Consider the following 26,481-nt stretch of genomic DNA (forward strand, 5'->3'; position numbering starts at 1 on the left):
AGCAGTTATAGTTATGTCCACGACTCGCGAAGATCGAAAAAAATACTATATTTGAAGTGAAACTTCTTTATCGACGTAGGGAGGAAAAACGTATGTAACGTTTTTCGGTTACGCGCCATCTTAATTTCTTCCGTTACGCGCCATGTTCATTTATAATATTTTTTTACTTCTATTAGTAGGTTAGTTTGTTGTGCAATAGACTTATTTTGAACAAATGGCTGCTATTAGATTGCCATTTCCACAAAGCGATTGTTAGAGTTCACTTTTAGGGTTCCGATTTCCAAGATGGAAATAAACCGGAACCCTTCTTTTTATTCTTACTAAGTTGTGAGGACGAGCTCACGGCCCATCTGCTTTTATGTGGTCGTCGGGGTCCATAGACATCAACAACGCAAATGCCGACACCACCTTGATACCTAAGCCTCAGTTTTATAGCACAACGGCTGATCCAAACTTCACAAACTATATACCCGATCCTGTAGACCGAATGGTAAACAGTCGACGTCGCCCAAAGCACGTCATTACGGATCCTCCCGATCCACTAACAGTGCTTTTAGGTGCCACAAGCACCGGTCACCGTCCTCGCCGAACCCGTCGCTTGCGACGAAGGGCTCGACGAGCGAATTAACCCATAGATACAGCCCACTAAGTTTCTCGCCGGATCTTCTCAGTGGGTCGCGCTTCCGATCCGGAGGTAGATTCTGCGAAGCACTGCTCTTGCTAGGGCCAGTGTTAGCGTCACTCCGGTTTGAGCCCCGTGAGCTCATCTACCAGTTAAGGTTACGCTGAAATAGCCTCTCAAGCCTATCAGTTTAGGTATGAAAAAAAACTGGTTCATGGCAGAAGCAGGCAGCGTGGACAATAAATAACAATAAATAAACAAGACCATTTTCAGAGGGTTGGGTAGCCCTGTAGACTGTGACCCTTAGAAGTCACACGGAACCCTCGTGACGCGAGTTCGACTGGCACTTGCCCGGTTTTATTAATATCTCTCGCTCAGTGTGTGCGTTCCCATTATATGTATCCCGCTACCACCGGCTGGACGTCCGTCATTTTATCGCCGTAATGTTAGGGACTGAGTCCAGGAGCTCTTTAAAAAAAAAGGAAACTGTGATTAGCATTGAATTGAAATAAAAATTTAAAAGAAATTGTACAAATTATATTGAGTTTTCTATACTAAAGTCAAATCTGTTATGCCGCGTTTTTTTTTTCCTTCCTGTGCTGATAGCCTTGAGAGGCTATTTCAGCTTTTCCTTGACGTTAAGGGGAGCTCACGGAGCTGAAACCGGGAGTGTTGCTAAAACTGGCTCTAACAAGAGTCGTGCTTCGCAGAATCTACCACCGGATCGGAAACGCGACCCACTGAGAAGATCCAGCGAGAAATTCGGTGGGCTGTGTCTGTGGGTAAATTTACTTGTGGAGCCCTTCGTCGCAAGCGATGGGTTCGACGAGAACGGTGACCGGTGCTTGAGGTACCTAAAAGCACCATTAATGGATCGGGAGCATCCGTAATGACGTGTTTGGGATGACGTCGACTGTTTACCATTCAGTCTACAGGATCGGGTATGTAATTCTCAGCCGCCACGACAAAAGGGTTCTCATGTCGTGCCGCCTTCTGAAAGTGGCGCAATGATGCCGATTTTAGATACTTACTGACTGAGTCAAGCTCCAGGTCATCATGGGGATCCACGTTCCTCTATTTAGTCCTTAATTTTTATTCCCATGATCGGTTGGATGGTGGGTCTCTATGTAGTCCTTAGGAACCATGATGCTCCGATGGCTATCCTGCAAAAACGGGATTGAATAACTTGAAGGGGTTTCAAGTTGGTGCGGGCCACGTGATAACATTTATCTGATACTTGTGCCATCATGTCTCAAAATAAACTTAAATAAACATTTCTTCTTTTTCTCCACCTTATCCCACTAGCTGGGGTCGGCACAGCTAATTTTTCTCTTCCATTCTCTTCTATCAGCCGTCATCTCAACACTCACTCCTCTCTCTCTCATATCGTCATTCACACACTCCATCCATGTCTTCTTCGGTCGACCTCTTCCCCCTCTACCTTGCACTACCATTTCCATACATCTCCTTACTTAAATAAACATTTAAATGTTAATATTAATAACAAATTTAAATGTTAATCGAGTATTTTATTTAGTACAATGAAAACAAGCATTGTGCTCTGCTGTGGACATTGCGAGTACTCAAACTCCGAGGAGTAACGACTGCGTGAATGCGGCCATTATTTTGTATTGTTGTGTTTTAAATTTTTCTTATGGTTTTTTTTTAAACTAAGTTTGAAAGCCAGATTTACATCCAGACATATTCTGTGCAGGCGAAAGATATTTTGAAGAGTTTCTTGGGCGGATTTTTTAAGTCATCGGGGCCTAAAGGATAAGACGTCCGGTGCGTTCGTATCTAGCGATGCACCGGTGTTCGAATCCCGCAGGCGAGTACCAATCTTTCTAATGAAATACGTACTTAACAAATGTTCACGATTGACTTCCACTGTGAAGGAATAACATCGTGTAATAAAAATCAAACCCGCAAAATTATAATTTGCGTAATTACTGGTGGTAGGACCTCGTGTGAGTCCGCACGGGTAGGAACCACAGCTTCGGTTTGAAGGGTGGGGCAGCCGTTGTAACTATACTCAGACCTTAGAACTTATATCTCAAGGTGTGTGGCGCATTTACCTCGTAGATGTCTATGGGCTCCAATAACCACTTAACACTAGGTGGACTGTGAGCTCGTCCACACATCCAAGCAATAAAAAAAAAACCTCTATCTGGAAGGACGCTCTCACAGCTCACCTGATGTCTGGTGGATATCGTAGCCAATGGACATAATTAATGACTCCTTTTAAGTCAAAATAGCAATGGCAAAAGGGCAGTGGTCGGTACGGAGAATAGTTTTACGGCATATTTTAAATGTATCGTTCAATTAATCATCACACACGAGAAGTAAGACAATGTCATACAAATATCAATATAAAAAGTGTTAGGATTTATCTATATATTAATACGTGAAGCAAAAACTTTGTATCCCTTTTTACCAAAATCGCGCGGACGGAGGAGTATGATATTTTCCACACTTTTAGAGAATATAGAGAAGAAGTGCACAATGTTAATATTTTTTTTAAATAATGCATAAAAGATACATTAAATCAATAAAGAAAACATTACACACACTACATACCATGTATTTGACGCACACACGCATCATCATCATCATCATCATCATCAGCCTGTATCTCTCCACTGCTGGATGTAGGCCTCTCCCATAGTCCGCCACAATGAACGATCCTCCGCCTTCCGCATCCAATCTCTCCCAGCATATCGCCGCAAGTCATCGGTCCAACGGGCAGGGGGACGCCCAACGCTGCGTTTACCGGTACGCGGTCTCCAGTCCAGAACACGTCTGCTCCATCGGCCATCGGTTCTGCGACACGTATGTCCGGCCCATTGCCACTTCAGCTTGCTAACCTTTAGAACTATGTCGGTTACTTTAGTTCTTTGACGAATTTCATCATTTCTGACTCGATCCATCAAAGAAACTCCGAGCATACACCTTTCCATAGCACGCTGAGCGACTTTGAGCTTACGGACCAAACCTACGGTTAATGTCCACGTTTCAGCGCCATATTTCATGACCGGCAGCACACAAGCGTTAAAAACTTTTGTCTTTAAGCATTGCGGGATTGCTGAGTTCAAGATGTGACGGAGTTTTCCATACGCAGCCCAGCCCAACTGTATGCGCCTATCAGCTTCCTTCTCAAAGTTGGCCCTGCCCAGCTGAATAATTTGGCCTAGATAGGTGTATTCAGACACAACTTCGATTACCGCAGATTCGACTATGACCGGTCCAGGAATGATATGGTCGTTGAACATGACCTTAGTTTTGTCCAGATTCATTCCCAGGCCAACACGTCGTGACGCGGCATTGAGCTCACCTAGCATACAGCTGAGATCCTCCAGCGACTCTGCCATTATAACGATATCGTCCGCAAATCGGAGGTGTGAAAGATACTCGCCATTGACATTGATGCCCAGCTTACTCCAGTCCAGAGTCTTGAAGACATCCTCGAGAGCAGCAGTGAACAGCTTCGGCGATATAACGTCACCCTGTCGCACTCCTCTGTGAAGCTCAATCGGGTTTGTCTGCTGGTTTTGGATCTGGACTGTCATTTTGGCGGCTTTATATAAACTCTTCAACACCTCAACGTACCGATAATCGACTAGGCATCGCTGTAAGGATTCCAGAACAGCCCAAGTTTCGACGGAGTCGAAGGCTTTTTCGTAGTCCACAAACGCGAGACACAGAGGACGATTGTATTCTTCAGTCTTCTGAATAACCTGTCTTAGCGTGTGGATGTGGTCTACCGTACTGTAGCCTTTGCGAAACCCAGCCTGCTCCGGAGGTTGGAACTCGTCAAGTCTAGAGGCCAAGCGATTTGTAAGGACTCTCGAGAACAGCTTATAAATATGGCTAAGAAGTGAAATAGGCCTGTAGTTCTTGAGCAGAGCACGGTCTCCCTTCTTAAAAAAAAGAATAACAGTACCCTTGCTCCAGGCTTCCGGTGTAGTCGTTTTTTGGATGACGGTGTTGAACGTTGTGCATAATTGGTTGAGAACTGGTGTACCACTTGCTTTCAACAATTCTGTACTGATTCCGTCATCCCCTGTAGCTCTGTTATTTCTAAGCTGTTCCAAAGCAGCCCTTATCTCCTCTATACTGACGTCGGGTATGTCTTCCGTATAGTGGCGGACTAAAGGGGCTCGGTGATCATTCTCTGGGTGGGCAAAGGGTTTGGGAGCATATGAGGCATAGAGACTACGGTAGTAGTTCTCCACTTCAGTGAGGACTTCTGATCTTGAGTTAACAACTCTTCCATCGGCAGTTTTGAGCTTCGTCAGATGGCTTCGGATGGCGTCGTGGATGACACACACATGCATACTATTTATTGTCAAACTTTTGTTCTTAACGTCTGTTGTCAAATTGAGAATAGTTAAATATTGTTTGTCTTTGTTAATATTTTTTGTAGTGTAGTCTTGGCGAAATTTGTGATTATTGAAGTATAAAATATAATCATAATAGTGTACAAACATACAATTCCAATTAATTATGGTCGAATTTCGACTACTGCGGGACCTCTAGTTATAATTATTATATTAAATGCTTTGTGGGGGCAACAGGGTCTAATGTATGTCAGTACTGCCTTAAATTCTTAAGAGTGGACTTATATAAATACCACTGTTTTTATTTATTTATTGCTTAGATGGGTGGACGTGCTCACAGCCCACCTGGTGTTAAGTGGTTACTGGAGCCCATGGACATCTACGACGTAAATGCGCCACCCACCTTGAGATATAAGTTCTAAGATCTCAGTATAGTTACAACGTCTGCCCCCCCTTCAAACCGAAACACATTACTGCTTCACGGCAGAAATAGGCAAGGCGGTGGTACCTACCCGCGCAGACTCACAAGAGGTCCTACCACCAGTCATTACGCAAATTATGCGGGTTTCATTTTTATTACACGATGTTATTCCTTCACCGTGGAAGTCAATCGTGAACATATGTTGAGTACGTAATTCATTAGAAAAATTGGTACCCGCCTGAGATTCGAACACCGGTGCATCGCTCAGCACGAATGCACCGGACGTCTTATCCTTTAGGCCACGACGACTACAAACTGTAGTTGGGAAAAATTATAGCTGGAGGAAATGTGAGAGCCAGTCGTATTTTCTGCTTTACAGATTCAAGCACATTTTTCCGTATTTTATCTTTCAAAGTTTTCTTTCAAAATAAAACGCAGAAATAAAAACTGCTTACGATAATGAAATTAGGTTAAGGAATTTGATTTTAAACAGCCGATATGGTGCGATATCCGACAGTAATTTTTCAATCGTCCGTTTGCTGTTAGATACAGCTTACCCTCTGTCCCCAAAACAGAATCCTTAAAATTTAATTTGCCCATATTTATTCTACGCCGCATGACGACAGAACCGTTCTGCGTTTTTTTAGAAACGAAAAAAAAAATTTAATGGCGGGACCGCGCGTGAAATGGTTCCGTAAAATTGTTTGAAAGCTACGCGTTTGTTTTGTGATATTACATTTCCTCGTAAAATTTCACATTGTTTTGTATTTATTATTTTTAATGCTTTTTCATGAACGAATACTTGAGTTTTAAGTTTAATTACTACCTAATGTGACACAATGCAATGGATATATTACTAATAAATGGGTGCTTAAGGGATTCTTATCCACTAATTAAACAGATTTTCTTGTTGCCTTCGGGGGAATTATAATACTTTCTTCTACTTAATACTTTTTCCTGGAACTAATTTAATAATTAGAACATGGATATATTCAATAATAAAAAATGCCTACGTCTAATAATATGGGAAATTTCAGGCAGATATTTTTAAAAATACTAAATCTATTTCCTCCCTCAAACGTTCTAGAACAGAGAATTGGAAGCGGCGCTTAAAATATCCCTGTGCAAAGTTAAAATCAATACCCCACATGTCTTTGATTCCTCGGAAGCTGTTTTAAAATGATTGAGCATAGAAGAACACACAAGCGTACAGGAAAAATCTGCCGCGGATCATTTCCCAATTAAATATGACTAGTGGTCCCGCAGTAGTCGAAATTCGACTTTAATTAATTTACATTAGAAGTTTGAACATTATTATGGTTCTATTGTCAAAGACTATTATACTTCTATAATCACAGATTTCACCAAGACTACACTTTAGATAATATTAAAGATAAACAATATTAACCTATTCTCAATTGGACCACAGACTTTAAGCAAAAACAAAAGTTTGACAGTAAATGAAGACTATATATGTGTGTGTGTCAAATACATGGTAGTGTGTGTAATGTCTTTTTAATTGATTTAATGTATATTTAGTGCATAATTAAAAATAATATTTGCATTCTGCACTCCTTCTCTATATTCTCTATAAGTGTGGAAAATTTCATACTCCTCCGTCCGTGCAATTTTCGTAAAAAGGGGTACAAAGTTTTTGCTTCACGTATTAATATATAGAGAAATAAATCTTAAGCAATCAATCAAATGTATATAATCAACTTTTAGAACGATAAATAGTTTTTTTTATTTTTATTATCAATGCACTGTCGATTGCATCTATAATTGAGGTGACATCTACCATGAACTTTTATCAGTTTATCAATGTTTTGTATTGATGATCACTTTGTTAGTGCAACTTAATAAATAAATAGGTTACACCTACAGGTTTCATTTTGTTTGACTTATCAACTTTTATTTCTGGATGTCTCAAACTAGCAAGAAAGCCATTAAATAGGCGTAATTTTAGCCAAAAATTTAAAACCATTTTCTGTTTTAAGAAACAGACGATGGACGTAGTCGCGCTCCCAGAGTGGCGGTACCAAGTACCAACCCTTATGGCGCACAATACTCCGTACCACAAATGAGGCAGTCAGCGCAGAAGTGGCCTAGCTTGCAATTTTCATATTCGTGGTTACACTATACTGCAATTTATTTAAAACATAAATAAATTTTGATGCAAAACCGGCCTACCTATATACCTACTATAGTTTCACATATAGATAACAAATGGATTTGTAAATATTTTTTTATTGCTTAGATGGGTGGACGAGCTCACAGCCCACCTGGTGTTAAGTGGTTACTGGAGCCCATAGACATCTACAACGTAATTCGCCACCCACCTTGAGATGTAAGTTCTAAATTCCCAAGTATACTTACAACGGCTGCCCCGCCCTTCAAACCGAAACGTACTGCTTCACGGCAGAAATAGGCAGGGCGGTGGTACCTACCCGCGCGGACTCACAAGAGGTCCTACCACCAGTGAAAGCCAAGTGAAGTGAAAACCACCAGTGAAGTGTTTTTGCGCGTATTGTTTTTGCCTACAAAGCAGTGTAAAAGTGAATTCAAACATCATTATCTCCATGCGAACTATGGTAAGCTTAGGCCACTTTTGCGCTGACGTCCTCAAATATCCTTAACTATTCTTCGAATTACATTTTTATCCTGTCCCATTAACTATTTAATGACAAAGTAAAGTGAGCAGCATTGGCGACTGTCGTAGCGTGCAACCTCTTTGACAGGTCATAAGACCTACAATGACTAGACATAGACACGGACTAAGACAGTGACTTGACAAGAATTCGAAAAGAAATGGAACGAGGGTGTACGTGACGTGACATCTTGTAGCGAATGCCCCTAAACTTTGCTTTGATGGGCGGACGAACTCACAGCCCACCTGGTGTAAAGTGGTTACTGGAGCCCATAGACATCCACAACGTAAATGCGCCACCCACCTTGACATATAAGTTCTAAGGTCTCAGTATAGTTACAACGGCTGCCCCACCCTTCAAACCGAAACACATTACTGCTTCACCGCAGACATAGGCAAGGCGGTGGTACCCACCCGCGCGGACTCACAAGAGGTCCTACCACCAGTAGTTACGCAAATTATAATTTTGCGGGTTTCATTTTTATTACACGATGTTATTCCTTCACTGTGGAAGTAAATCGTGAACATTTGTTGAGTACGTATTTCATTAGAAAAATTGGTACCTGCCGCATCGCGTGATCCGAGTACACCAGACGACTTGTTCTTAAGGCTGCGAGCGCAGAGCCGGCCGACTTGAGGTTGTTTTAATGATTACTGGTAGATAGGAGACCTCTCCAGTTTCCCCAGAACAGGTAGGCGAGCACGGGCTCAGTCAAAAAGGTTGGAATTTACACCAAAACTTCTCGAGCACCTCCAAGCCCGAATCGCTCAAGCTGCTTCGCTATTGCAGAGAAAATCCGGCGAGAAACTCAGCAGGCTGACGATAGGTTAGGTATGATGTCGAATTATTTAATGAATTTAACAAGTGCGGGTAGTCAGCGGCTACTTGTGTTGTGGGCTGGTGGGAATATCTACTCTCGGTCATCGCTACCACAGATTGAACATTCTAGAACGTTTCCTTTTTTTGAATATCGGTTAATTTTAATATTCACGTAATGACTGGCGAGGTTCAATGTAGCCATTCTATCAGCGTTTTCGCGCCATTAGCCGGGTCATGGACGCGTTAAAATGCTATAAATTACGACTTAATTACGTTTGAGTTCAGAGCTCTCTCAATGCGACTGTGTCAAAAGATCGATGCTTCGAGACAGGGAAAGCGATACTGTATTTTTTTAATACGCTTTTATCAGCTTCAGACGTATGTATGTTTGTATGTACCTATGTTTGTAACGGAATCTTTGAACATGATTTTGACCCCCTTCAAAACGTTGGATTAACTCGAAATTTGGTGTACTGATTAAGAACCGATGACAATACAATATAAAAAAAAATTAAAATTGAAAAAATTGAAATTCAACTAAAAAATGTAAAATAAATAATAGTTTAAAAAAAGCTAACAAAATACACTTTTATAGAAAATCAAACTAAAAAATAGAAACAAATTTTAATAAATTTGTATTAAAAATAGAGTTTATTACAAAGTTTTTTAAAATGAAAAGTTTATTAAAATGATTTTATTGTAAAAAAGCGTATTTTGTTAGTTTTTAAACTATTATTTATTTTATGACTCAGTTTTTTTGCTAGTTATTGGCACGGCTGACCTAGTGTCGGAGGTTATCGAAGTCCGTTGCCCACTGAGTTTCTCGCCGGATTTTCTCAGTGGGTCGCGTTACCGATCCGGTGGTAGATTCTACGAAGCACTGCTCTTGCTAGAGTCAGTATTACCAACACTCCCGGCTTGAGACCCGTGAGTTCACCTACTAGATCGGTGAATCTAGAATTATCTCGAGGTTACTATTATAGAATAGGTAGGGAAAAAAGGACCCTAGATATCACAACGAGAACTCCGACACATGAGATACCTTGGGCAAATGACTCAAATAAACCATTTGTTCAGTTTCTGAACGTAAAAAAGTCAGCGAGGGAGGTCCGCCATGACACCAAACTCCCATTCAAATCCAGCCGCAAAGAACAACGCATCAATTTTATACTCTTGTAGGCTTGTAGGGACACAGGCTATGTAAACAAAATTGTGCCTAGTCATACTGGTTCTTACTGGTGGTAGGACCTCTTGTTAGTCCGCGCGGGTAGGTGCCACCACCTCTCCGATTTCTGCCGTGAAGAAGTAATGCGTTTCGGTTTGAAGGGTGGGGCAGCCGTTGTAACTATACTGAGACCTTAGAACTTAAATCTCAAGGTGGGTGGCGCATTTACTTTGTAGATGGTCTATGGGCTCCAGTAACCACTTAACACCAGGTGGGCTGTGAGCTCGTCCACGCATCCAAGCAATAAAAAATAATAATAATAATAACATGCGGCTGCGCCCGCAAGCTCCGTTGATTATTACTTTTTAAGTTCAGTCGCGAATAAAAGCTCCGATTAATCAGTTAGGTATGTTAATTAATTATCTCACTTCTGATAACGCCTTGAACCATTATTGACCACTTCCAAAAGAACTCCTAAAATCTTATTATATTAAATCGTTAATTTGTAATATTAAGGTTCAATAAAATTAAATATCATACAATAAATACATTTCACGCTCAATTACCAAAACGCAACAACGTTGTTCGTATCGTATTGAGATTTCAACTTGTCACATTGGCAGAGTTAACGGCGATGATTTACGATGATAAACAGTTGTAGCTAATACATTACGGGCCTCAAACGGCAAACGAAATTTCCCGCTATCGCATCTGCACTGAATGCCAAAATTCACAGATAATAAAGTGATTTATATAGTTTTTGTCGTTTCCCGCCGCTTTCGATTAAGCGCGTCCATTTTGTGGTGCGCGACAAAATGGCCGAATTAATGAGGTGTGAACGTGATAACTGAGAGAGCGGTTTGTGGCATAAGAGGAAGCGTGTTATTAAGAACGGTTATTAGGAAGCAATTAGGGGGTTATTCGAAAGATTAGCAAACTGAAGTAGCAATGGGCCGGGCAGACGTATCACAGAACCGATGACTGTTGGAGCAGACGCCTTCTTTTTTTTATTGCCCTTGTAGGCAGACATACAACATACGGTCCATATGATGGTGAGTGGTTACCGTCGCCCATAGACTTCAGAAATGCCAGGAGCAGAGCCAAGCCGCTGCCTTACTCTCTCTGGACGGGAGACCACATACCGTTAAGCGCAGCGTTGGGCGTTCCCCTAACCCGTGGCTTGCGGTGATATGCTCGAAAGGATTAGATGAGGAAGACGACCCGCTTCTTGTGGCAGACTATGGGAGAGGCGAACATACAGCAGTGGAGAATTATAAGCTGATGATTGTAATGATGATTATTAGGGAGCATTGGCTCATGGTAACACACGCGTACTATATTATTATAATAATAATAATAAAGCCTTTTTATTTCCAGTAAATTTACATAAGTAAAATCTATGTTTGATTTTAGTATAATTTTTAATACAGTTTTTATCGCTTACTTAATATAATTAGTATGTTTACTTAATATTATATAATGATGTTTACTTAATAATATGTAGTTTTTAATCTACCGGAACCCCAGATTGAGTGAAGGCCTCCTCCAGTGATGCCCATTTGATTCTGTCTTCAGCTACTTTTTTCCAGTTTGGACCAGCTATTGCTTTAATGTCGTCTTCCCGTCTTGTTATCGCGTACTAAATACGCAACTTTTAATTCATCAGTACACAGGGCGAGGATGACAGTGTCCCCTCAAATCGATTCGTGCATCTGTAGTACCGATTGAAGGATGCACAAAATATACACGAGCACAGTTCAGCCGACGCCTACTGGTAAGGACTATTTTACTATAGCTTGTTAGAAGGATATGTCATTGCGCTTAGAAAGTACCGTAAATCCTTCTAGAAGTTGATTCTAGAGGCGAACGGTACGTGGCAAAAATGAATTCGAATAACTTGAAAACGCGGTGTGAACAAGCACAGCGCGTCCAAGTAAGAGAGACGAAGTTGGTCCTGGTGGTGAATGGTGCTATAGTAATAATATATGAAGGTGCATTTCAAAAAATTATTTGGAGACATTCAAAAAAGATAGAGAGCATCAATATCTCGCACAGACCCAGAAACACTAAATGAGTCAGGCGACAAAAGTATTCAACAATCCGAAAAACATAAGGAGTTAATAATTTGGAGCTGCGGCCTAGAAATATAAGGATTACTCCTTGCGTTGCTGAAAATACGTGTCATTAAGTTACTCGTACTGCTTTGCTTAATGGAAGACTATGAACACTTCACATGTCAATAAGACTTTGCTGTGGCCATCTTCCACCCTCACATAGACCACTACTGGAAATAATCAGCCAATAATAATAATAATAATAAGCTCCCTAAAATCCTACCTTACGTCCGAGGTGAACATCTGACCACGTGGGGAGCGGAAACGCGTACTATCGAAACTTACGCGGCTAACAAGGTAAAGGTAACCCATTAATATGGAGACAAGACTAAAAAGAAAATTGAGAGGGCCGCTTCCCAGGGGCAATCGCCGGGACACACCTGGAGCTGGCGCTGGGTGTTCCAGCATAGGATCCGTCAGCGGCGGAGAGTTGAGCAGGCGGGCTCCCGCCGGGGATTTACAACCCGAAAATGCTACAGCCGCCAACAGAAATCCCGATGTAGAAAGTAGGAGCAATAGCCCATGTGAACATTACAGCCCGAGTACCGGTTCATACAACCCCTCGGTACAATCATCACCATCATCCTCGGGTCATAGAGGCTCACCAATGTCGACTATGGATGTTGCGCAGGGGGCGAATGCCTTTTTACCTGCGTCCACCAAAGCTGGCAAAACAAGGGTGCGCATGAAATGGAGCAGAGAAGTAAACCTATTTATCATGCGCACCTACTACTACGTCACTAAATTAGAAACTGATCTGACTATTTACAGAAAAAGCTGCATGAACATTTTTCACTAAAATCGCCTCCGAAATCCCCTGTATACTAAATTTTATGAAAATCGCTGGAGCCGTTTCCGAGATTCAGATTATATATATATTAATATACAAGAATTGCTCGTTTAAAGGTATAAGATAAATAAATAAAATAATTCCAACACACTTGCATATTATCAAGTATTCCTAGTATGATTTAGACCGCGACAAATAAACTATAGCTTGTTAAAAGGATATCTCATTGCGCTTAGAAAGTACCGTAAATCCTTCTAGAAGTTGATTCTAGAGGCGAACGGTACGTGGCAAAAATGAATTCGGATAACTTGAACTGTGAAGTCTCTGGCGCTCGTGATTTGCACCGCGCTCAGAGCCGCGGTGGATGCGCAAGTCACTGGGTGTACAGTTATCGCGGGTTAAATGATTTATACATCGCGCACTGACGAACACGGGGCCTTAGAATAAACAATGTTAGGTTATGTCGGCATTCTAGCTTGTCTATCTAGGACGAATGACTTGATCTGATGTCACGCAGAGCGTTCTGTTAGGACGTCTCTACGTGGTCCGTGGGTCCTTTTTAAAAAAACTACAGATTTACACTAACTTTATTCACGAACTAGGCGACTTGCCTGCTTCGCTTGGCATTTAAAATTAACATTATTATTTATTGTCATTATTATTAGGGAGTCCAACACTCATATAAATATTTCTACATGGATACCAAGTTTCAAGTCAATCGGATGCATGGCTCAGTAGTTATAACGGAACATCCGTAAAAACCACTGTAGATTTGTATATTAGTGTAGATGAATGATCAACGATGATGAAAGGCAATTACATGCAGCAGAGATGCGAATGTTGCGATGGATGTGTGGAGTAACGAGAATGGATAGAATACGGAATGAATATATGTTAGAGCAGGCCTGGTCAAATGGCGGCAAATGGTAGAATTTTATCTGGCCCGTGAAGCATTGTCGCAAACATCAAATGAAACTCACGAAACTCAGTGTGCTGTTTCTATGGGTTAATTTACTCGTCGAGTCCTTCGTCGCAAGCGACGGGTTCGGCGAGGACAGTAACCGGTGCTTGAGGTACCTAAAATCATCGTTAATAGATTCGGGAGGATCTATAATTGAGTCGTCTATTATCAAAGGCGGCAATCTGTGCATTTGGACAACAAAATTTTATTGATATGTCAATACAGATTGATTTGAATATAATCGTCTCCTTCAAAGAATACGGTTCAAAACCTGCATTAAATAAAGGTTAATAGTTAACCTGTTATTTATCTAAGATGTCGTTCCGAAGAGTTTTGTGACTGCCGATGGAATAAAAAGTCAATAATTCGTTTTTCTGATTTACCAATCATTCACCAATCCAAAAGTCAGATTGCCGCCTTTGATAATAGTCGACTCAATTATGTGTTTAGGGCGACGTCGACTGTTTACCATTCGGTCTGCAGGATCGGGTATGCGATAGCTTTTACATTGCTAAGTCCTAGTTCGTAAACTTGTCAAGTTTGTAGTTGCGTGTGTAGGCGTCCTGTCATTCAATTTCAATCTCCAGAGGCGGATTCAGCCCGGAAAATGGGGATTAACAATATTTTATTTATTATCTGTGATTGAAAAACCAAACGAGGCTAGCTGATTACATAAAACCGTTTTTAATGGAACAATTTTCTTCAATTAGGTACCCTCAGTTTAAATTAAATACATTTGACCTTTGTTTGTCCTCAATCATTGGCTTTTTTTTCAAAGAGACACTCTAGCCTATTTTTTAGTATTCTCTGTCTACCACTAAAACGTCAGTCTTGTTGGACTTTTTTGCAGGAACACGGCATCAAATAGGTATGTGTGAATTGTTTTATTGTTTATTTAGTATTTCGTCGGGTTTAAATGTGTAATAACGGTATTTAGCGCCTGTGAAAGTGAACAAATACAGATTTTTTATTTATAACAGAATATAATATAGGACTTGGCTTAAAGGTCTTGTTAGCAGGCCATAAAATCAGTTCACACAGCTGCGCTCTTCGCGTTCCCGCCAAAAAGTCCTGGATGAAAAAGTGTAATTACAGAATTTAGCCTTGTGAAAAATTTGTCACTGAAATGAAAAGACGAAAATGTGTCTTTTCAGTACTTTGAACTATATCCATCTTTTAGTTCAGTAATTCAGTATAGTTCTTTAGTAAACAGATTGTAAAATAAATATCAAGGCTACGGTTTCACTTAATCATACAGACGCCATTTTGAAAGCGACATCTTCAATTATAGCTCAAAAACATTTTTTTTTTTCCTATCTAAGCTGATATCCTTGCGAGGCTATTTCCGCGTAACCGTGGCTAGTAGGTGAGCTCACGGGGCTCAAACCTGACGACGATGCTAACACGAACCCTAGCAAGAGCCGTGCTTCGCAGAATCTACCACCGGATCGGAAACGCGACCCACTGAGAAGATCCGGCGAGAAACTCAGTGAGCTGTGTCTGAGAGTTAATTTACTCGTCGAGCCTTTCGTCGCAAGCGACGGGTTCGACGAGAACGGTGACCGGTGCTTGAAGTACCTAAAAGCACCGTTAGTGGATCGGGAGGATCCGAGATGACGTGTTTTGGGCGACGTCGACTGCTTTCCATTCTGTCCGCAGGATCGGGAATGTAGTTACCGGCGGCCACGATGAGAGGGTTCTCGTGTCGTGCCGCTTTATCGAAGTGGATCAAAAACTAATAACAGTGGTTTATTAGCCATTTAATGTCTGTGAAAGTGCACAAATGTGAGAAAATGACACAAAGCCGCTGGACGTAACTTCTCGGGATTCTCCAAAAAATCCACTGGAAAACTCTCAGTAAATGACCACCATTTTACTGCGGTTATATTTCATCCCTTCATTTCATTTAATTTCATCCCAGTTGATTAATGTTTCAAATTAATCATCATCATTTCATTTCACTCCATATCATTTTTCATAAAAATAAGGATATATATTAAAATAAGAATATTAATAAAAAATAACTAGACGATGACCGAGCTTTGCTCGATTTTATTATTTTTTTTGATAATTTGTTTTTTAAAAATTATTTATTTAAATACGAATTACATATTGATAAAATGATGAAATATTCCAAGATTGTTTAGGCATTTTTAAGTAAACACGTGAGTTAAAAAGACACAAATAATATAAATAAACAATTCATTTTCTTGGTCTTGGTCTAACCTTAAACTAAACACTAATTGGCTTCGGGTGGCTTAACAACGCCATCTGCTGAAATAGCTTTAGTGTTATTGTGTCTATAAAGCAGTTATTTGCTCTCAATTATGAAAAATAGTATTATTATTCGCCAATAGATGTCGGGAAGAGTCATAAAGTTGGTTATCGATAAAGTTGATTATTGAAAACACGAATAAAACATTTTCTGAAAATAAATTGTAGCTAGATCGATTTATCGCCCCCGAAATCCCCTGTATAGGTAATAAATTTTATAAAAATCGTTAAGAGCCGTTTCCGAGATTCAGATTATATATACAAGAATTTGTCGTTTAAAGGTATAAATAAGATAAACTAATTTATTTTATTTTTCAATTATTATAATTATTTTTTTTACTTTTAGCCATTCTTAACTATAATACTAAATTGTGTATTTTCATGTGTATTTATATATTATTACTTTACATGTATATTATATTGGGTGTAATTATGTGTATGTATGCATTTTATTATTTTATACATAGGTATATTAAATTGTAGTATATTTATTTATGCATACAAAGTCATATGTAATCTATATAAGTACCTATATTTAACATTATGTGTATTCTATAATACTGAGATGTTACTTTAAGGAAAAATTTTGTTTTTATTTTGTTCTTTTTTTTTGTTTTTTATTGTTGTTTGTTATTCTTTTGTTAATGCACCTACCATGCATTATCTCTGCACCACCCTATGGTCGACTGGAAGAGAATGCCCATGGAATTAAGTCCGCCTGTGTACAACTTTTGTTTTGTGCATAAAGTATAAATAAATAAATAAATAAAATAAGGCATGAGCTAAAGGTCTTAGTTACCAGGTCATAAAATCCCTTAAAAAAAAGGAATCTACTGGCCAGACATCGAAAAGACTTGCATTGTATTCAAAAACCTTAAATACAAATTTATTATTAAATCCAGTCTGGACAGCATGGGGCGACGTTGGCACGCACGTCACCTGGAGGGAAGGGGGGTTGGGAGGGGGAAAGGTTCAACTAACAAATAATGACTATGAAAAATAATACATTTTATTTTATCGATAACAATATTTACAAGTCACACTGTCCACCCTGTAGAAGACGCAGCGTGATGTTAATACTTGTCTCCGCGGGGGCTGGCGGGCGGCCGGTCCGAGAGTTAGAGTTGTGTCCGCGACTTATTGCATGTAAATAATGATTTGACTGACTTTGATGTCTTTTAAAGCTCAATAATTCGCATTTAAATACGCAATTTGGAAAATATATTTTTATATAGCCGGGCCGCAGACAGTACGGGAGTCCACACTGGCGCCATCTCTGGGACAGACGAGCACATTACTTACAGTCGGTCTGTCTGTCTGTGTGTTGACGTTTGAAATGACATCAGCCACAGCTATAGGATAAAGATGAAGCGTATTTACGCTACCAGGTTTTCTCAAAAACACCTGAACACTCACATGAAAATAGCTCATAGGAATCACTCATAGGAAAATGATTCATATCTTATTACGAATAAAAAACACAATCGGAATTGTGAATTTATACGACCTTGCTCCTTATGCATCATGGAATACGGGTTGAATTCCTATGTATTTTCAAATTTGAACACCACGGCGTCTCAAGCAGTACGTATGCTTTCAAGTATTTTCAAAACCTGGTTTTTGACCCGGGTATTTGTCCGTAATCGTTCTTAGAAGCCATGAAGATCATTTTTATAAAATGATTTCTTTAAGTGCTCTATTTGAAAAATGAGTTGGTTCAGGATCTGGACAGCACGCGGCTCCGCCCCCGCGCTCCGGTCCTGCCCGGATTGTCTCGAAGCTCTAACACATTCGACATTCCCACATCGACAACAGCGCTTCTCGCTGGTGCGGCACGGGACGCTCGGAGCCGGCCGCCACTCTCACCACAACTTCTTAATCGTTAATTTACAATAATTAATATTAATACAAAATTATATTTATTTATATAGGTAGTTAATGTGATGTTTCTCCGTGCGATGATAAGCCGCTTCCAACGCAGACCAATGATGGGAGGGTCCCAATGCAGGAATATTTACTGAAAGCATAAAATGATATTACACAATTAAAACATACTTTTATTTTCCTACCTAAGCTGATGGTCTAGAAACACGAGCCTGTGACTTGAATTAATGGAATGTGTGTTGAAAACTTCCACACATAAATATTTAATATGTCATTAAATAAACATTTGATTGGAAATAAAATTAAATGAATTAAAATAGAACGTGGCTCACAAAGTTTTTTGTCATTTTATTGTTCAATTATTTTACTTAAACAAATTAATAATAGCGGGGTGGGTGTGTATTTATGATTTCAATGTTAAAGCCAAATACTACAATTAAGAGTGTTTTTAAACATTAGGCTTTTTTTTCCTAAGTAACCTGATGGTCTAGAGATCATGTCAGCGTCAACAAATTTTAAGAAAATTCACAACATTTTTTAATATAGTTTATTTATATTTAACTAAAGCATGTGTAGATAACATTTTGTTTGATAACTTTTTGCCATATGATCCCATTGCTATAGAAATGTTGGGGCTTCTGACAGTCCTCTCGTGACGTACCTGCGGCTGGTAGAGGCCGGGCTCGAGGCGGCGCACGCGCACGCGCTGCCGGTAGTGGTACTCCTTGAGGTAGCGGCGGAGGCGGCTCGGCAGGGGCAGCAGCTCCACGCCGTCGTAGGTGGTGTGCGAGACGAGCACGGCGCGCGCCAGCTGCTGGAGCGGGAAGGGCGCGGCGCGGGGCAGCGGCGTGGTGAGCATGGGCTCGAAGAACATGACGCAGGCGGGGTCCTTGTAGTGCTCGATGAGTCCGGTGACGGTGCGCGCCGCGAACACGGCCGGGTCGTGCGAGTCGAAGCTGAACCGGTGTCGGTAGTGCTCAATGCGCGCGTGCAGCGAGCGCCCGTACTTGCGGAACGACACCGAGAACAGGTGCTCCTCCTGCGCGGAGTCACGCAGCAGGAACGTGCCTGCGAACCACAACACACTCACTGCCTTGGTGCCATACGTACTGGAGCAATGCGCCACCCACCTTGAGACAAGAGTTCTAAGGTCTCAAGTATAGTTACAACAGTTGCTTTACTATATTACTGCTTCACGGCATAAATAGACATAATGGTGGTGGTATCTAGCCATGCAGACCCACGAGAAGTCCTAGCACCAGTAAAACTCACCACACCCACATTAAGCCATTTTATTATGTCTTTATTGCCACAGAAAGTAAAGGACATGAACAATGCAAAGACCACAGTTGCCTACTGTATCAGTAGCAAACATACTCTTCACACTAATCAAAGTTGAAGTTCATTGACCCCGCGTTCATTGACCCCTTGAAATTTCAGTTTGACATCTCATGAAGACCACAAAATCTTAAAATAATACTTAGATTTTCAACGTTTATAGTTTTCTGGTCAGGTTAAAGTTACATTAATATTATGTATCACAAAATACAGGGTGCAATATTTGTGGGTCAATTTGCTGCCTTCACTAATATTATTTATACATCAAATATTTTATACAGTCTTAAACTTAAAGCGGTCATACATACAGAAAATAATAAATATCCACCTACGTAAAGTCTAATGGCACGGCAGAAATAGGCAGGGTGGTGGTACCTACCCGTGCGGACTCATAAGAGGTCCTACTACCAGTAAATGCCCTTCATCTCTTACCCTCTGGTTTATTCTCTAACAATCTCTCGGCCTCGTATCGGTCCATCTTGCCCCAGTAGTACGAGCAGGCCGTTATCTCCTGGAGGTCAGGCACCAGGCAATGGATGTAGTCCACCTGGATCAGAATACAGCAGTTGAGTAACTCCGTCTTAATTATGACAGTGTCTATAGACCGAGCCTTTTGGAACAGCGTTACCTGAGTGTGTACTTTAGTAGGCGGGGGCTGCGGCTGCTGCAGGGGCGGAGCCCTAAGCAATAGCGCTCTTAGTTCACTACCGCATACAACCTGGCAAAAATATACACGACAACTTTGAATAGATTTACATAATATATCTTATATCTTTAAACGAGCAATTCTTGTATATAAATATATATATATATATAATCTGAATCTTAGAAACGGCTCCAACGATTTTCATAAAATTTAGTATACAGAGGATTTTGGAGGCGATAAATCGATCTAGCTACGATTTATTTTCAGAAAATGTTGTTTTATTCGTGTTTTCAATAATAAACGTTATCGATAATTTTGATTTTTTCTTTAAATAACCAGTTCATATATTTTTATTATTCTGTAGGTAAGATCGAATAATATTTTTCATATTTAATCATTTTATCAATATGTAATTCGTATTTAAACATAATTTCTAAAAAACTCAAACTCCTGTCATTATCTAGTATATTATTATGCTTAAATAAAACTCCACATGTCAGCTGCACAAAACTCGAGGTCAACAACCTCATTTTGGCAGGGGTCGTTGACCTCACCATGCATCTAATGATTCTTAATCCGATCCCAATAGTATGCAGACTCTGTCTGATAACATATTAACATACATTCCTTGAATCGTTGCCAGTACGACTGATGTGTGCTCTCAGCACTCACAATCGCCGTTATGACTCGTAGAGCCCTCAACACTCAATATATATAATAATTTACCTGGAAGTGTGGATGTAGTCGTATTGCACTTTCGTTTGTTTGTGTTGTTTCATTCCTCCTCCCTTCCAATGCTGGGCTTCCTTCCGTGTCCGGCCTGAAAACAATGTCACTCCATTAGAACAGGATAAGCAAAAAACATATGACGGGCCAGACTAGATTTTTTACTGGTGGTAGGACCTCTGGTGACCGCGCGGGTAGGTACCACCACCTCGCCTGTTTCTGCCGTGAAGTAGTAATGCATTTCGGTTTGAAGGATGAGGCAGCCGTTGTAACTATACTGAGACCTTAGAACTTATGTCAAGGTGGGTGGCGCATTTACATCGTAGATGGGCTCCAATAACCACTTAACACCAGGTCGACTGTGAGCTCGTCCACCCAACTAAGCAATAAAGAAAAAAATTTAAACGAGAAACATGTTTTCAATGAAGATATACATGGGCTTTTAATATGAACCGCAGTTTACTTTAAGTTGTCACTGACTGACTATCTATTCAAATATATAAATCTACAATGGTTTTTATGGATGTTCCGTTATAACTACTGAACCATGCATCCAATTGACTTGAAACTTGGTATCCATGTAGAAAATACATGTACTTAATGGATAGGCTAAAATTTATATGAGTGTTGGACTCCCTACACCAGTTGCGGGGGCGTTAATGATGAGAATCTTTGTGTGGGTGAGAAATAATAATGTTCATTTTAAATGCCCAGCGAAGTGGAAGGGTACAGCTATCATTTTATAATTTCAATCATTGTTAAACTCTCCTTAGAAGATTAAGCTATTTCATAGTTCAGAAGCCGCAAGGAAACTATTAAACAAATTTGGGTTTTAGATGCTCTTTTCAATATGGTCGCTAGATATCAACAGCGGTTGTTTTGTGTCAAATTCGGTAAATTAAGATAATAATATGTACAAACTCATGTCAAAAACTTTATTGTGCAAGGCTTGTTACTGGAGTAAGTAACAAACAAACAAACAAACAAACAAACAAACTGTTAAATTCTTTGGCTAGTTTTGACAGAGTTTACTTCTTCATCTGATTATTTTTAAAAAATTACAATATCAATTTTTTTTCCAATTCTTTTCCATATTTCCTCACTAAGCTTTCGAAAAATTCAACCTCTGATTTAAAAAAATTTAAAGCACATTGTTTTTACTCAAAAGACAGTAATGTTTTTTGTTTTTTGTTTTTAAAACAATGAAATGGACCTAATAAAAAAAAAAAAAAAAAAGTACAATGCATCTATCAATTTCAGCTCGAGACCTGAGCAAGATTAAAAGAACTCATGGAACACAAAATGAGCTTTCTTCGTATTGATATTACAAAAGAAGGTTAATGTATGGATCAAATTTGAACTAAGTTTTGTCAATCTTAGGTTTAAGCCTTAATTATTATTATAGGTCATAGTCACTAAGCCAGCAAGGTCCTTAAACACCATCACAGGCAATTAATATTACCGGTCATAGAGTCACTAAGCCAGCAAATAGGGAAGCCCTTAGATACCATCACAGAGGATACCACCACTAATCAGAGACATGAAGAAATTCAGAATTGTTTTGTATATTAATACAAAATATCACACACTTCAAACTGTGTAACAATCTACTTTACGGCAGCAATAATCAGGTCAATGGAAACTATGCATCTTTTATACGGTTTACATCGCTGGCTCAAGATAGCTCATGATTCAAACATATACTGAGCTATTTTGAGATAATTTTCATATTGAAGTCATGCCGAGGCAATGGTAGCTCCATGGTTTACGTACGTCCTGGGCGCCACGGAGAGCACGTAGAGTTCAGCCGTCGCGTCTCCGTCCCGCGCCGCGTCGCTCTCTGTAAAGCATATACAAGTGATTTTTTTTAAGGGATTTTATGACCTGGTAACTAAGATCTTTAAGTCATGTCATTTTTATAAAAATGATAATATGGAGTGAAATGAAATGAAGATGATTAATTTGAGACGTTAATCAACTGGGATGAAATTAAATAAAATGAGATTAGGTATGGGATGAATGTGATCTCAGTAAAATGGTGGTCATTTACTGAGATTTTTTCAGTGGATTTTGGAGGATCCCGAGAAGTTATATCCATCGGCTTTGTTTTATTTTCCCACATTTGTGCACTTTCACAGATATTAAACAGTTAATAAACCACCGTTATTACACATTTAAACCTGAAGAAACACGAAATAAAACAAATCACACAACTTCACTGCTCGCATTATTCCCATCAAAAAGTCGCACACAAGTGAGTTCCACGCGCTTATCACGAGACACCTAATACGGACAATGTCCAATATGGTCATAGCAAGCTATGTCAGTCCTCATATCCTTCAAAGAGGCTTTTTATAGTTCTATGTAAGCACATAGCTAAATTCACATATGGGTTACACATTGAAGATTTCACTACAAAGCAAATTAATCTAAGACCTTAGGTTTTGTAAATCTTGACTCGGGTGGAACCGGAATCATAAAAATAACAAATAAAAGGTGCTCTGCCCATATTGTGGTCTGTGGGCTAGTCATCAGATCAATAGTGACAGTAAAAACAATTGTCATCTTGCATATCTGATATGTTGTCTGATTTAAAATAACCAACACATAATGGCTGATTTGTTTACTGTAAAAAAAAAACTCACCAGTGTTAATGACTATGGCATCTAATTCCCTTCTGAGATCTCTTGCTCCTAACGTCAGAACTGCTGCCAATCTGTATAATAAATTGTATTTAATCATAATTTTTGTCACACTTAGAAAAATGAAATGATTAGTCTTAATAATAATTGAGGTAGCATTTATTTTACAGTTTCGATGGGTACCGGTTAAGAGTTAACACTAGTAGGCCATGAGAAACCCAGCCGATCAATGGAATATTCAACAAAAAAGGCAATTTATTGTATTAAATAATTAAAAAACGGTTTGTTTATTTTTTATGGACATTTTAAAATCGAAATGCTATTCGAGAGAACACCTTTATTTTTATTTTTTTTATTGTTTAGATGGGTGGACGAGCTCACAGCCCACCTGGTTTCAAGTGGTTACTGGAGCCCATAGACATCTACAACGTAAAAATCGCCACCCACCTCGAGATGTGAGTTCTAAGGTCTCGGTATAGTTACAACGGCTGCCCTACCCTTCAAACTGAAACGCATTACTGCTTTATGGCAGAAATAGGCGGGGTGGTGGCACCTACCCGTGCGGACTCACAAGAGGTCCTGCCACCAATAAAAATAATGTACTGTGCATCTTTTCAATTAAGAGTGTCTCTTTATTACAGGTGTACCGACGTACAGGTCCTGATGATCCACGACCTAAGCCAGCCATTGTTTATAGTAATGATTGTATAACAGAACTATTTTGATTGTGGCGAAGAAAATAAAACATTAACATATCGGTGAGTACTGACCTGTCATCACCAACCCTTCTGTAAGCAGTGCAGACGCAGGCAGGTCGTCGCCATCTTTTCCTTCTGCAAGCGCACTCCCTTGCACTCCACCTGGAAGCAATATAGTATACAAGGTGAACCACTGGAGAACAAATATTTTTTCTTTAATGAACTATGTGAATAGCTCAAGGCTCAGGAATAGCTTAAACTGCAATACTTTTAAGACAAATATTGTTTAGTTATAAGTTATAAGTTAAAGCATTTAATTATTGCATAACTAAACACAGAAAAAAATCATACAAAGCTTTATTTGTTATAAACAAATTGATTAAATTTTATCAATTTATGGCTTCTGAAAATTTACAAAATCCTTTATTAAGAACAAAATATAGGATATGTAATATGTTACTGCCATCTACAGGAGCAATGACAAGCTAATTGAAGCGAAGACATCTAGTGGCCGACGCCCGTAAACATTATTGTTGAGTTCTTGAGTTGCTTATCTATAACTAATTTATGGGTATTATCTATGTCACAGATATTACAAAGCTAATGCTCACACAGTTATAGTGTATAAGCTATCCAATCCTTCAAACTGGAATAGCTATTTGCTTAGTAGCAGATAGGCATTACGGTACGTACAGATGCTGACAATAAATTGAAATTGCCATTACAACATATATATTTTGCTGACCCTACGTAATTAATCACTTTGTGAAAAGATCACCTGTCTGTTACAGCGCTCACATATCTCTGGACACTGGAGGGTGATTCAGCATAGCGTCTTCTTTCCCAGGCTCCACAACCACAGGTGCATTCTCCACCTGAAATAAGTCATTAAAACCTTAGGCATTTTATTCTTGTTTATTGTTATAACAAAATACAGACCTGTATTCACTGGTAGCAAATCAAAATTGCTAATCTGTACTATTGTGAACAAGTTAAAAGTTCTATTACTAACATTACGTATTTATAATATTTTCATTTATAAATACGGTACTCAGTTAATGTTTTTTTTGACCTTAGACATAATTACTAGGGTCATATTTGGAAACTTTTTTTTTAATATTTATTAACCATTAAAGTGATGTAAAAACTAAAATTCTGCTAACAAAGGAATTAAGAAACATTTACACAGCTACACACTTGTAGACAATATTGAGTCTCACACAAGCTTCAGTTTCTTGAACACATTTTTTTTTGCCTTTATAGGCAGACGACCATACAGCCCACCTGATGATAAGTAGATACCGTTGCTCATGGACATCAGCAATGCCAGGGGCACAGCCAAGTCACTGCCTACCATTCAGTACTCTCCTAATAACTAGACTAAATACTAACTAATAGTACTAATGAATACAAGAACACTAATTTCTATACATTAACTCTACTCACTTTTCCTGGACGTCTGCTGTCCCATGTTCCTCAGATTTTCTATCTTTCGTACACTGATAGGTTCAACCAGCGAACTACCATCTGAAAAAAAAAACATGTCGTTAATTTTCAACTAAAAATAAATTTCAGTACTTTGTGCATTGCTTGTTTGTTATATTTGATTTTATTTATACGTGTTTTAATGAGATTTCTTGGGTACCTATTTCTTGGTTACCTATATTTAAATTACATGAAAAGACCGAAGACTAACAGCTGAGACACCTAGCATCTTAAAAATAAGATACTCCAGGGCTCGAAGCCTGTAGGCAACGTTGACAAGCTCAATGAAGCAATCCACCCAATATCACCTTGTACCAAGGGCCCTTGAAAATTACAGCGCTAATGCCACAACCATGAAATAATAATAAACTCTCCATATTATTTAACAGCTGTCCCACCTTCAGACCTGAACCTGTGATAGCAGCAGACACCGGGGCCACCTATCGACGAGACACACTAATTGATTCAAAGATTAGCACCTACACCAGCCGTGTTACATAACAAATATTCTTGGCTTAATAATGCTGTTTAAATTCACGACCTCGTCTTTTGTGATAAACAATATCAAGTTCGGAGACATTAACAACTCTGTATTATGATGTTATCTTAAATTTTAGGCAAGGAATAATGGTGCGAATAAATAGCGCGCTATTTTTGCACAACGAAAACGAAAACTCTTTGTTAATTTGTATATGGTATTTTGTAGGCAGCGGCTTGGCTCTGCCCCTGGCATTGCTGAAGTCCATGGGCGACGGTAACCACTCACCATCAGGTGGACCGTATGCTCGTATGCCTACAAAGGCAATAAAAAAATAAAATAAAAATATGGGTTTCTAATGTGGATATCCTCAAAAAGTCCCACAAACTTTGGTGAAAACTTATTTATAGGAAGAATATGGTTTCTAATGTGG

General features: G+C 39.4%; 1 protein-coding gene across 1 annotated transcript; it reads right to left on the reverse strand.

Annotated features, from left to right (window-relative positions):
- Positions 1–17,800: 17,800 nt before the first annotated feature.
- On the reverse strand, positions 17,801–25,556 carry SOCS5 (suppressor of cytokine signaling 5). Its single transcript, NM_001256995.1, has 3 exons — positions 25,532–25,556; positions 24,864–24,960; positions 17,801–17,896 (listed from the first exon to the last, which is right to left on the reverse strand). The coding sequence occupies exons 1-3, from the start codon at positions 25,554–25,556 to the stop codon at positions 17,869–17,871; spliced, it is 150 nt and encodes a 49-aa protein (NP_001243924.1). The 3' UTR covers positions 17,801–17,868.
- Positions 25,557–26,481: the final 925 nt, after the last annotated feature.

Source organism: Bombyx mori, chromosome 24, assembly GCF_030269925.1.
Source record: "Bombyx mori chromosome 24, ASM3026992v2".
NCBI classification, from domain to species: domain Eukaryota; kingdom Metazoa; phylum Arthropoda; class Insecta; order Lepidoptera; family Bombycidae; genus Bombyx; species Bombyx mori.

Excerpts from the sequence above, each read along its gene's own strand:
- SOCS5 (NM_001256995.1), bottom strand. The coding sequence starts at position 25,556 with ATGGGACAGCAGACGTCCAGGAAAA. Across the intron at positions 24,961-25,531 it reads ACAGCAGACGTCCAGGAAAA|GTGGAGAATGCACCTGTGGT; the intron begins GTGAGTAGAGTT and ends GACTTATTTCAG. Across the intron at positions 17,897-24,863 it reads GTGAGCGCTGTAACAGACAG|GCGGAGCCGCGTGCTGTCCA; the intron begins GTGATCTTTTCA and ends CGGAGCGCGGGG.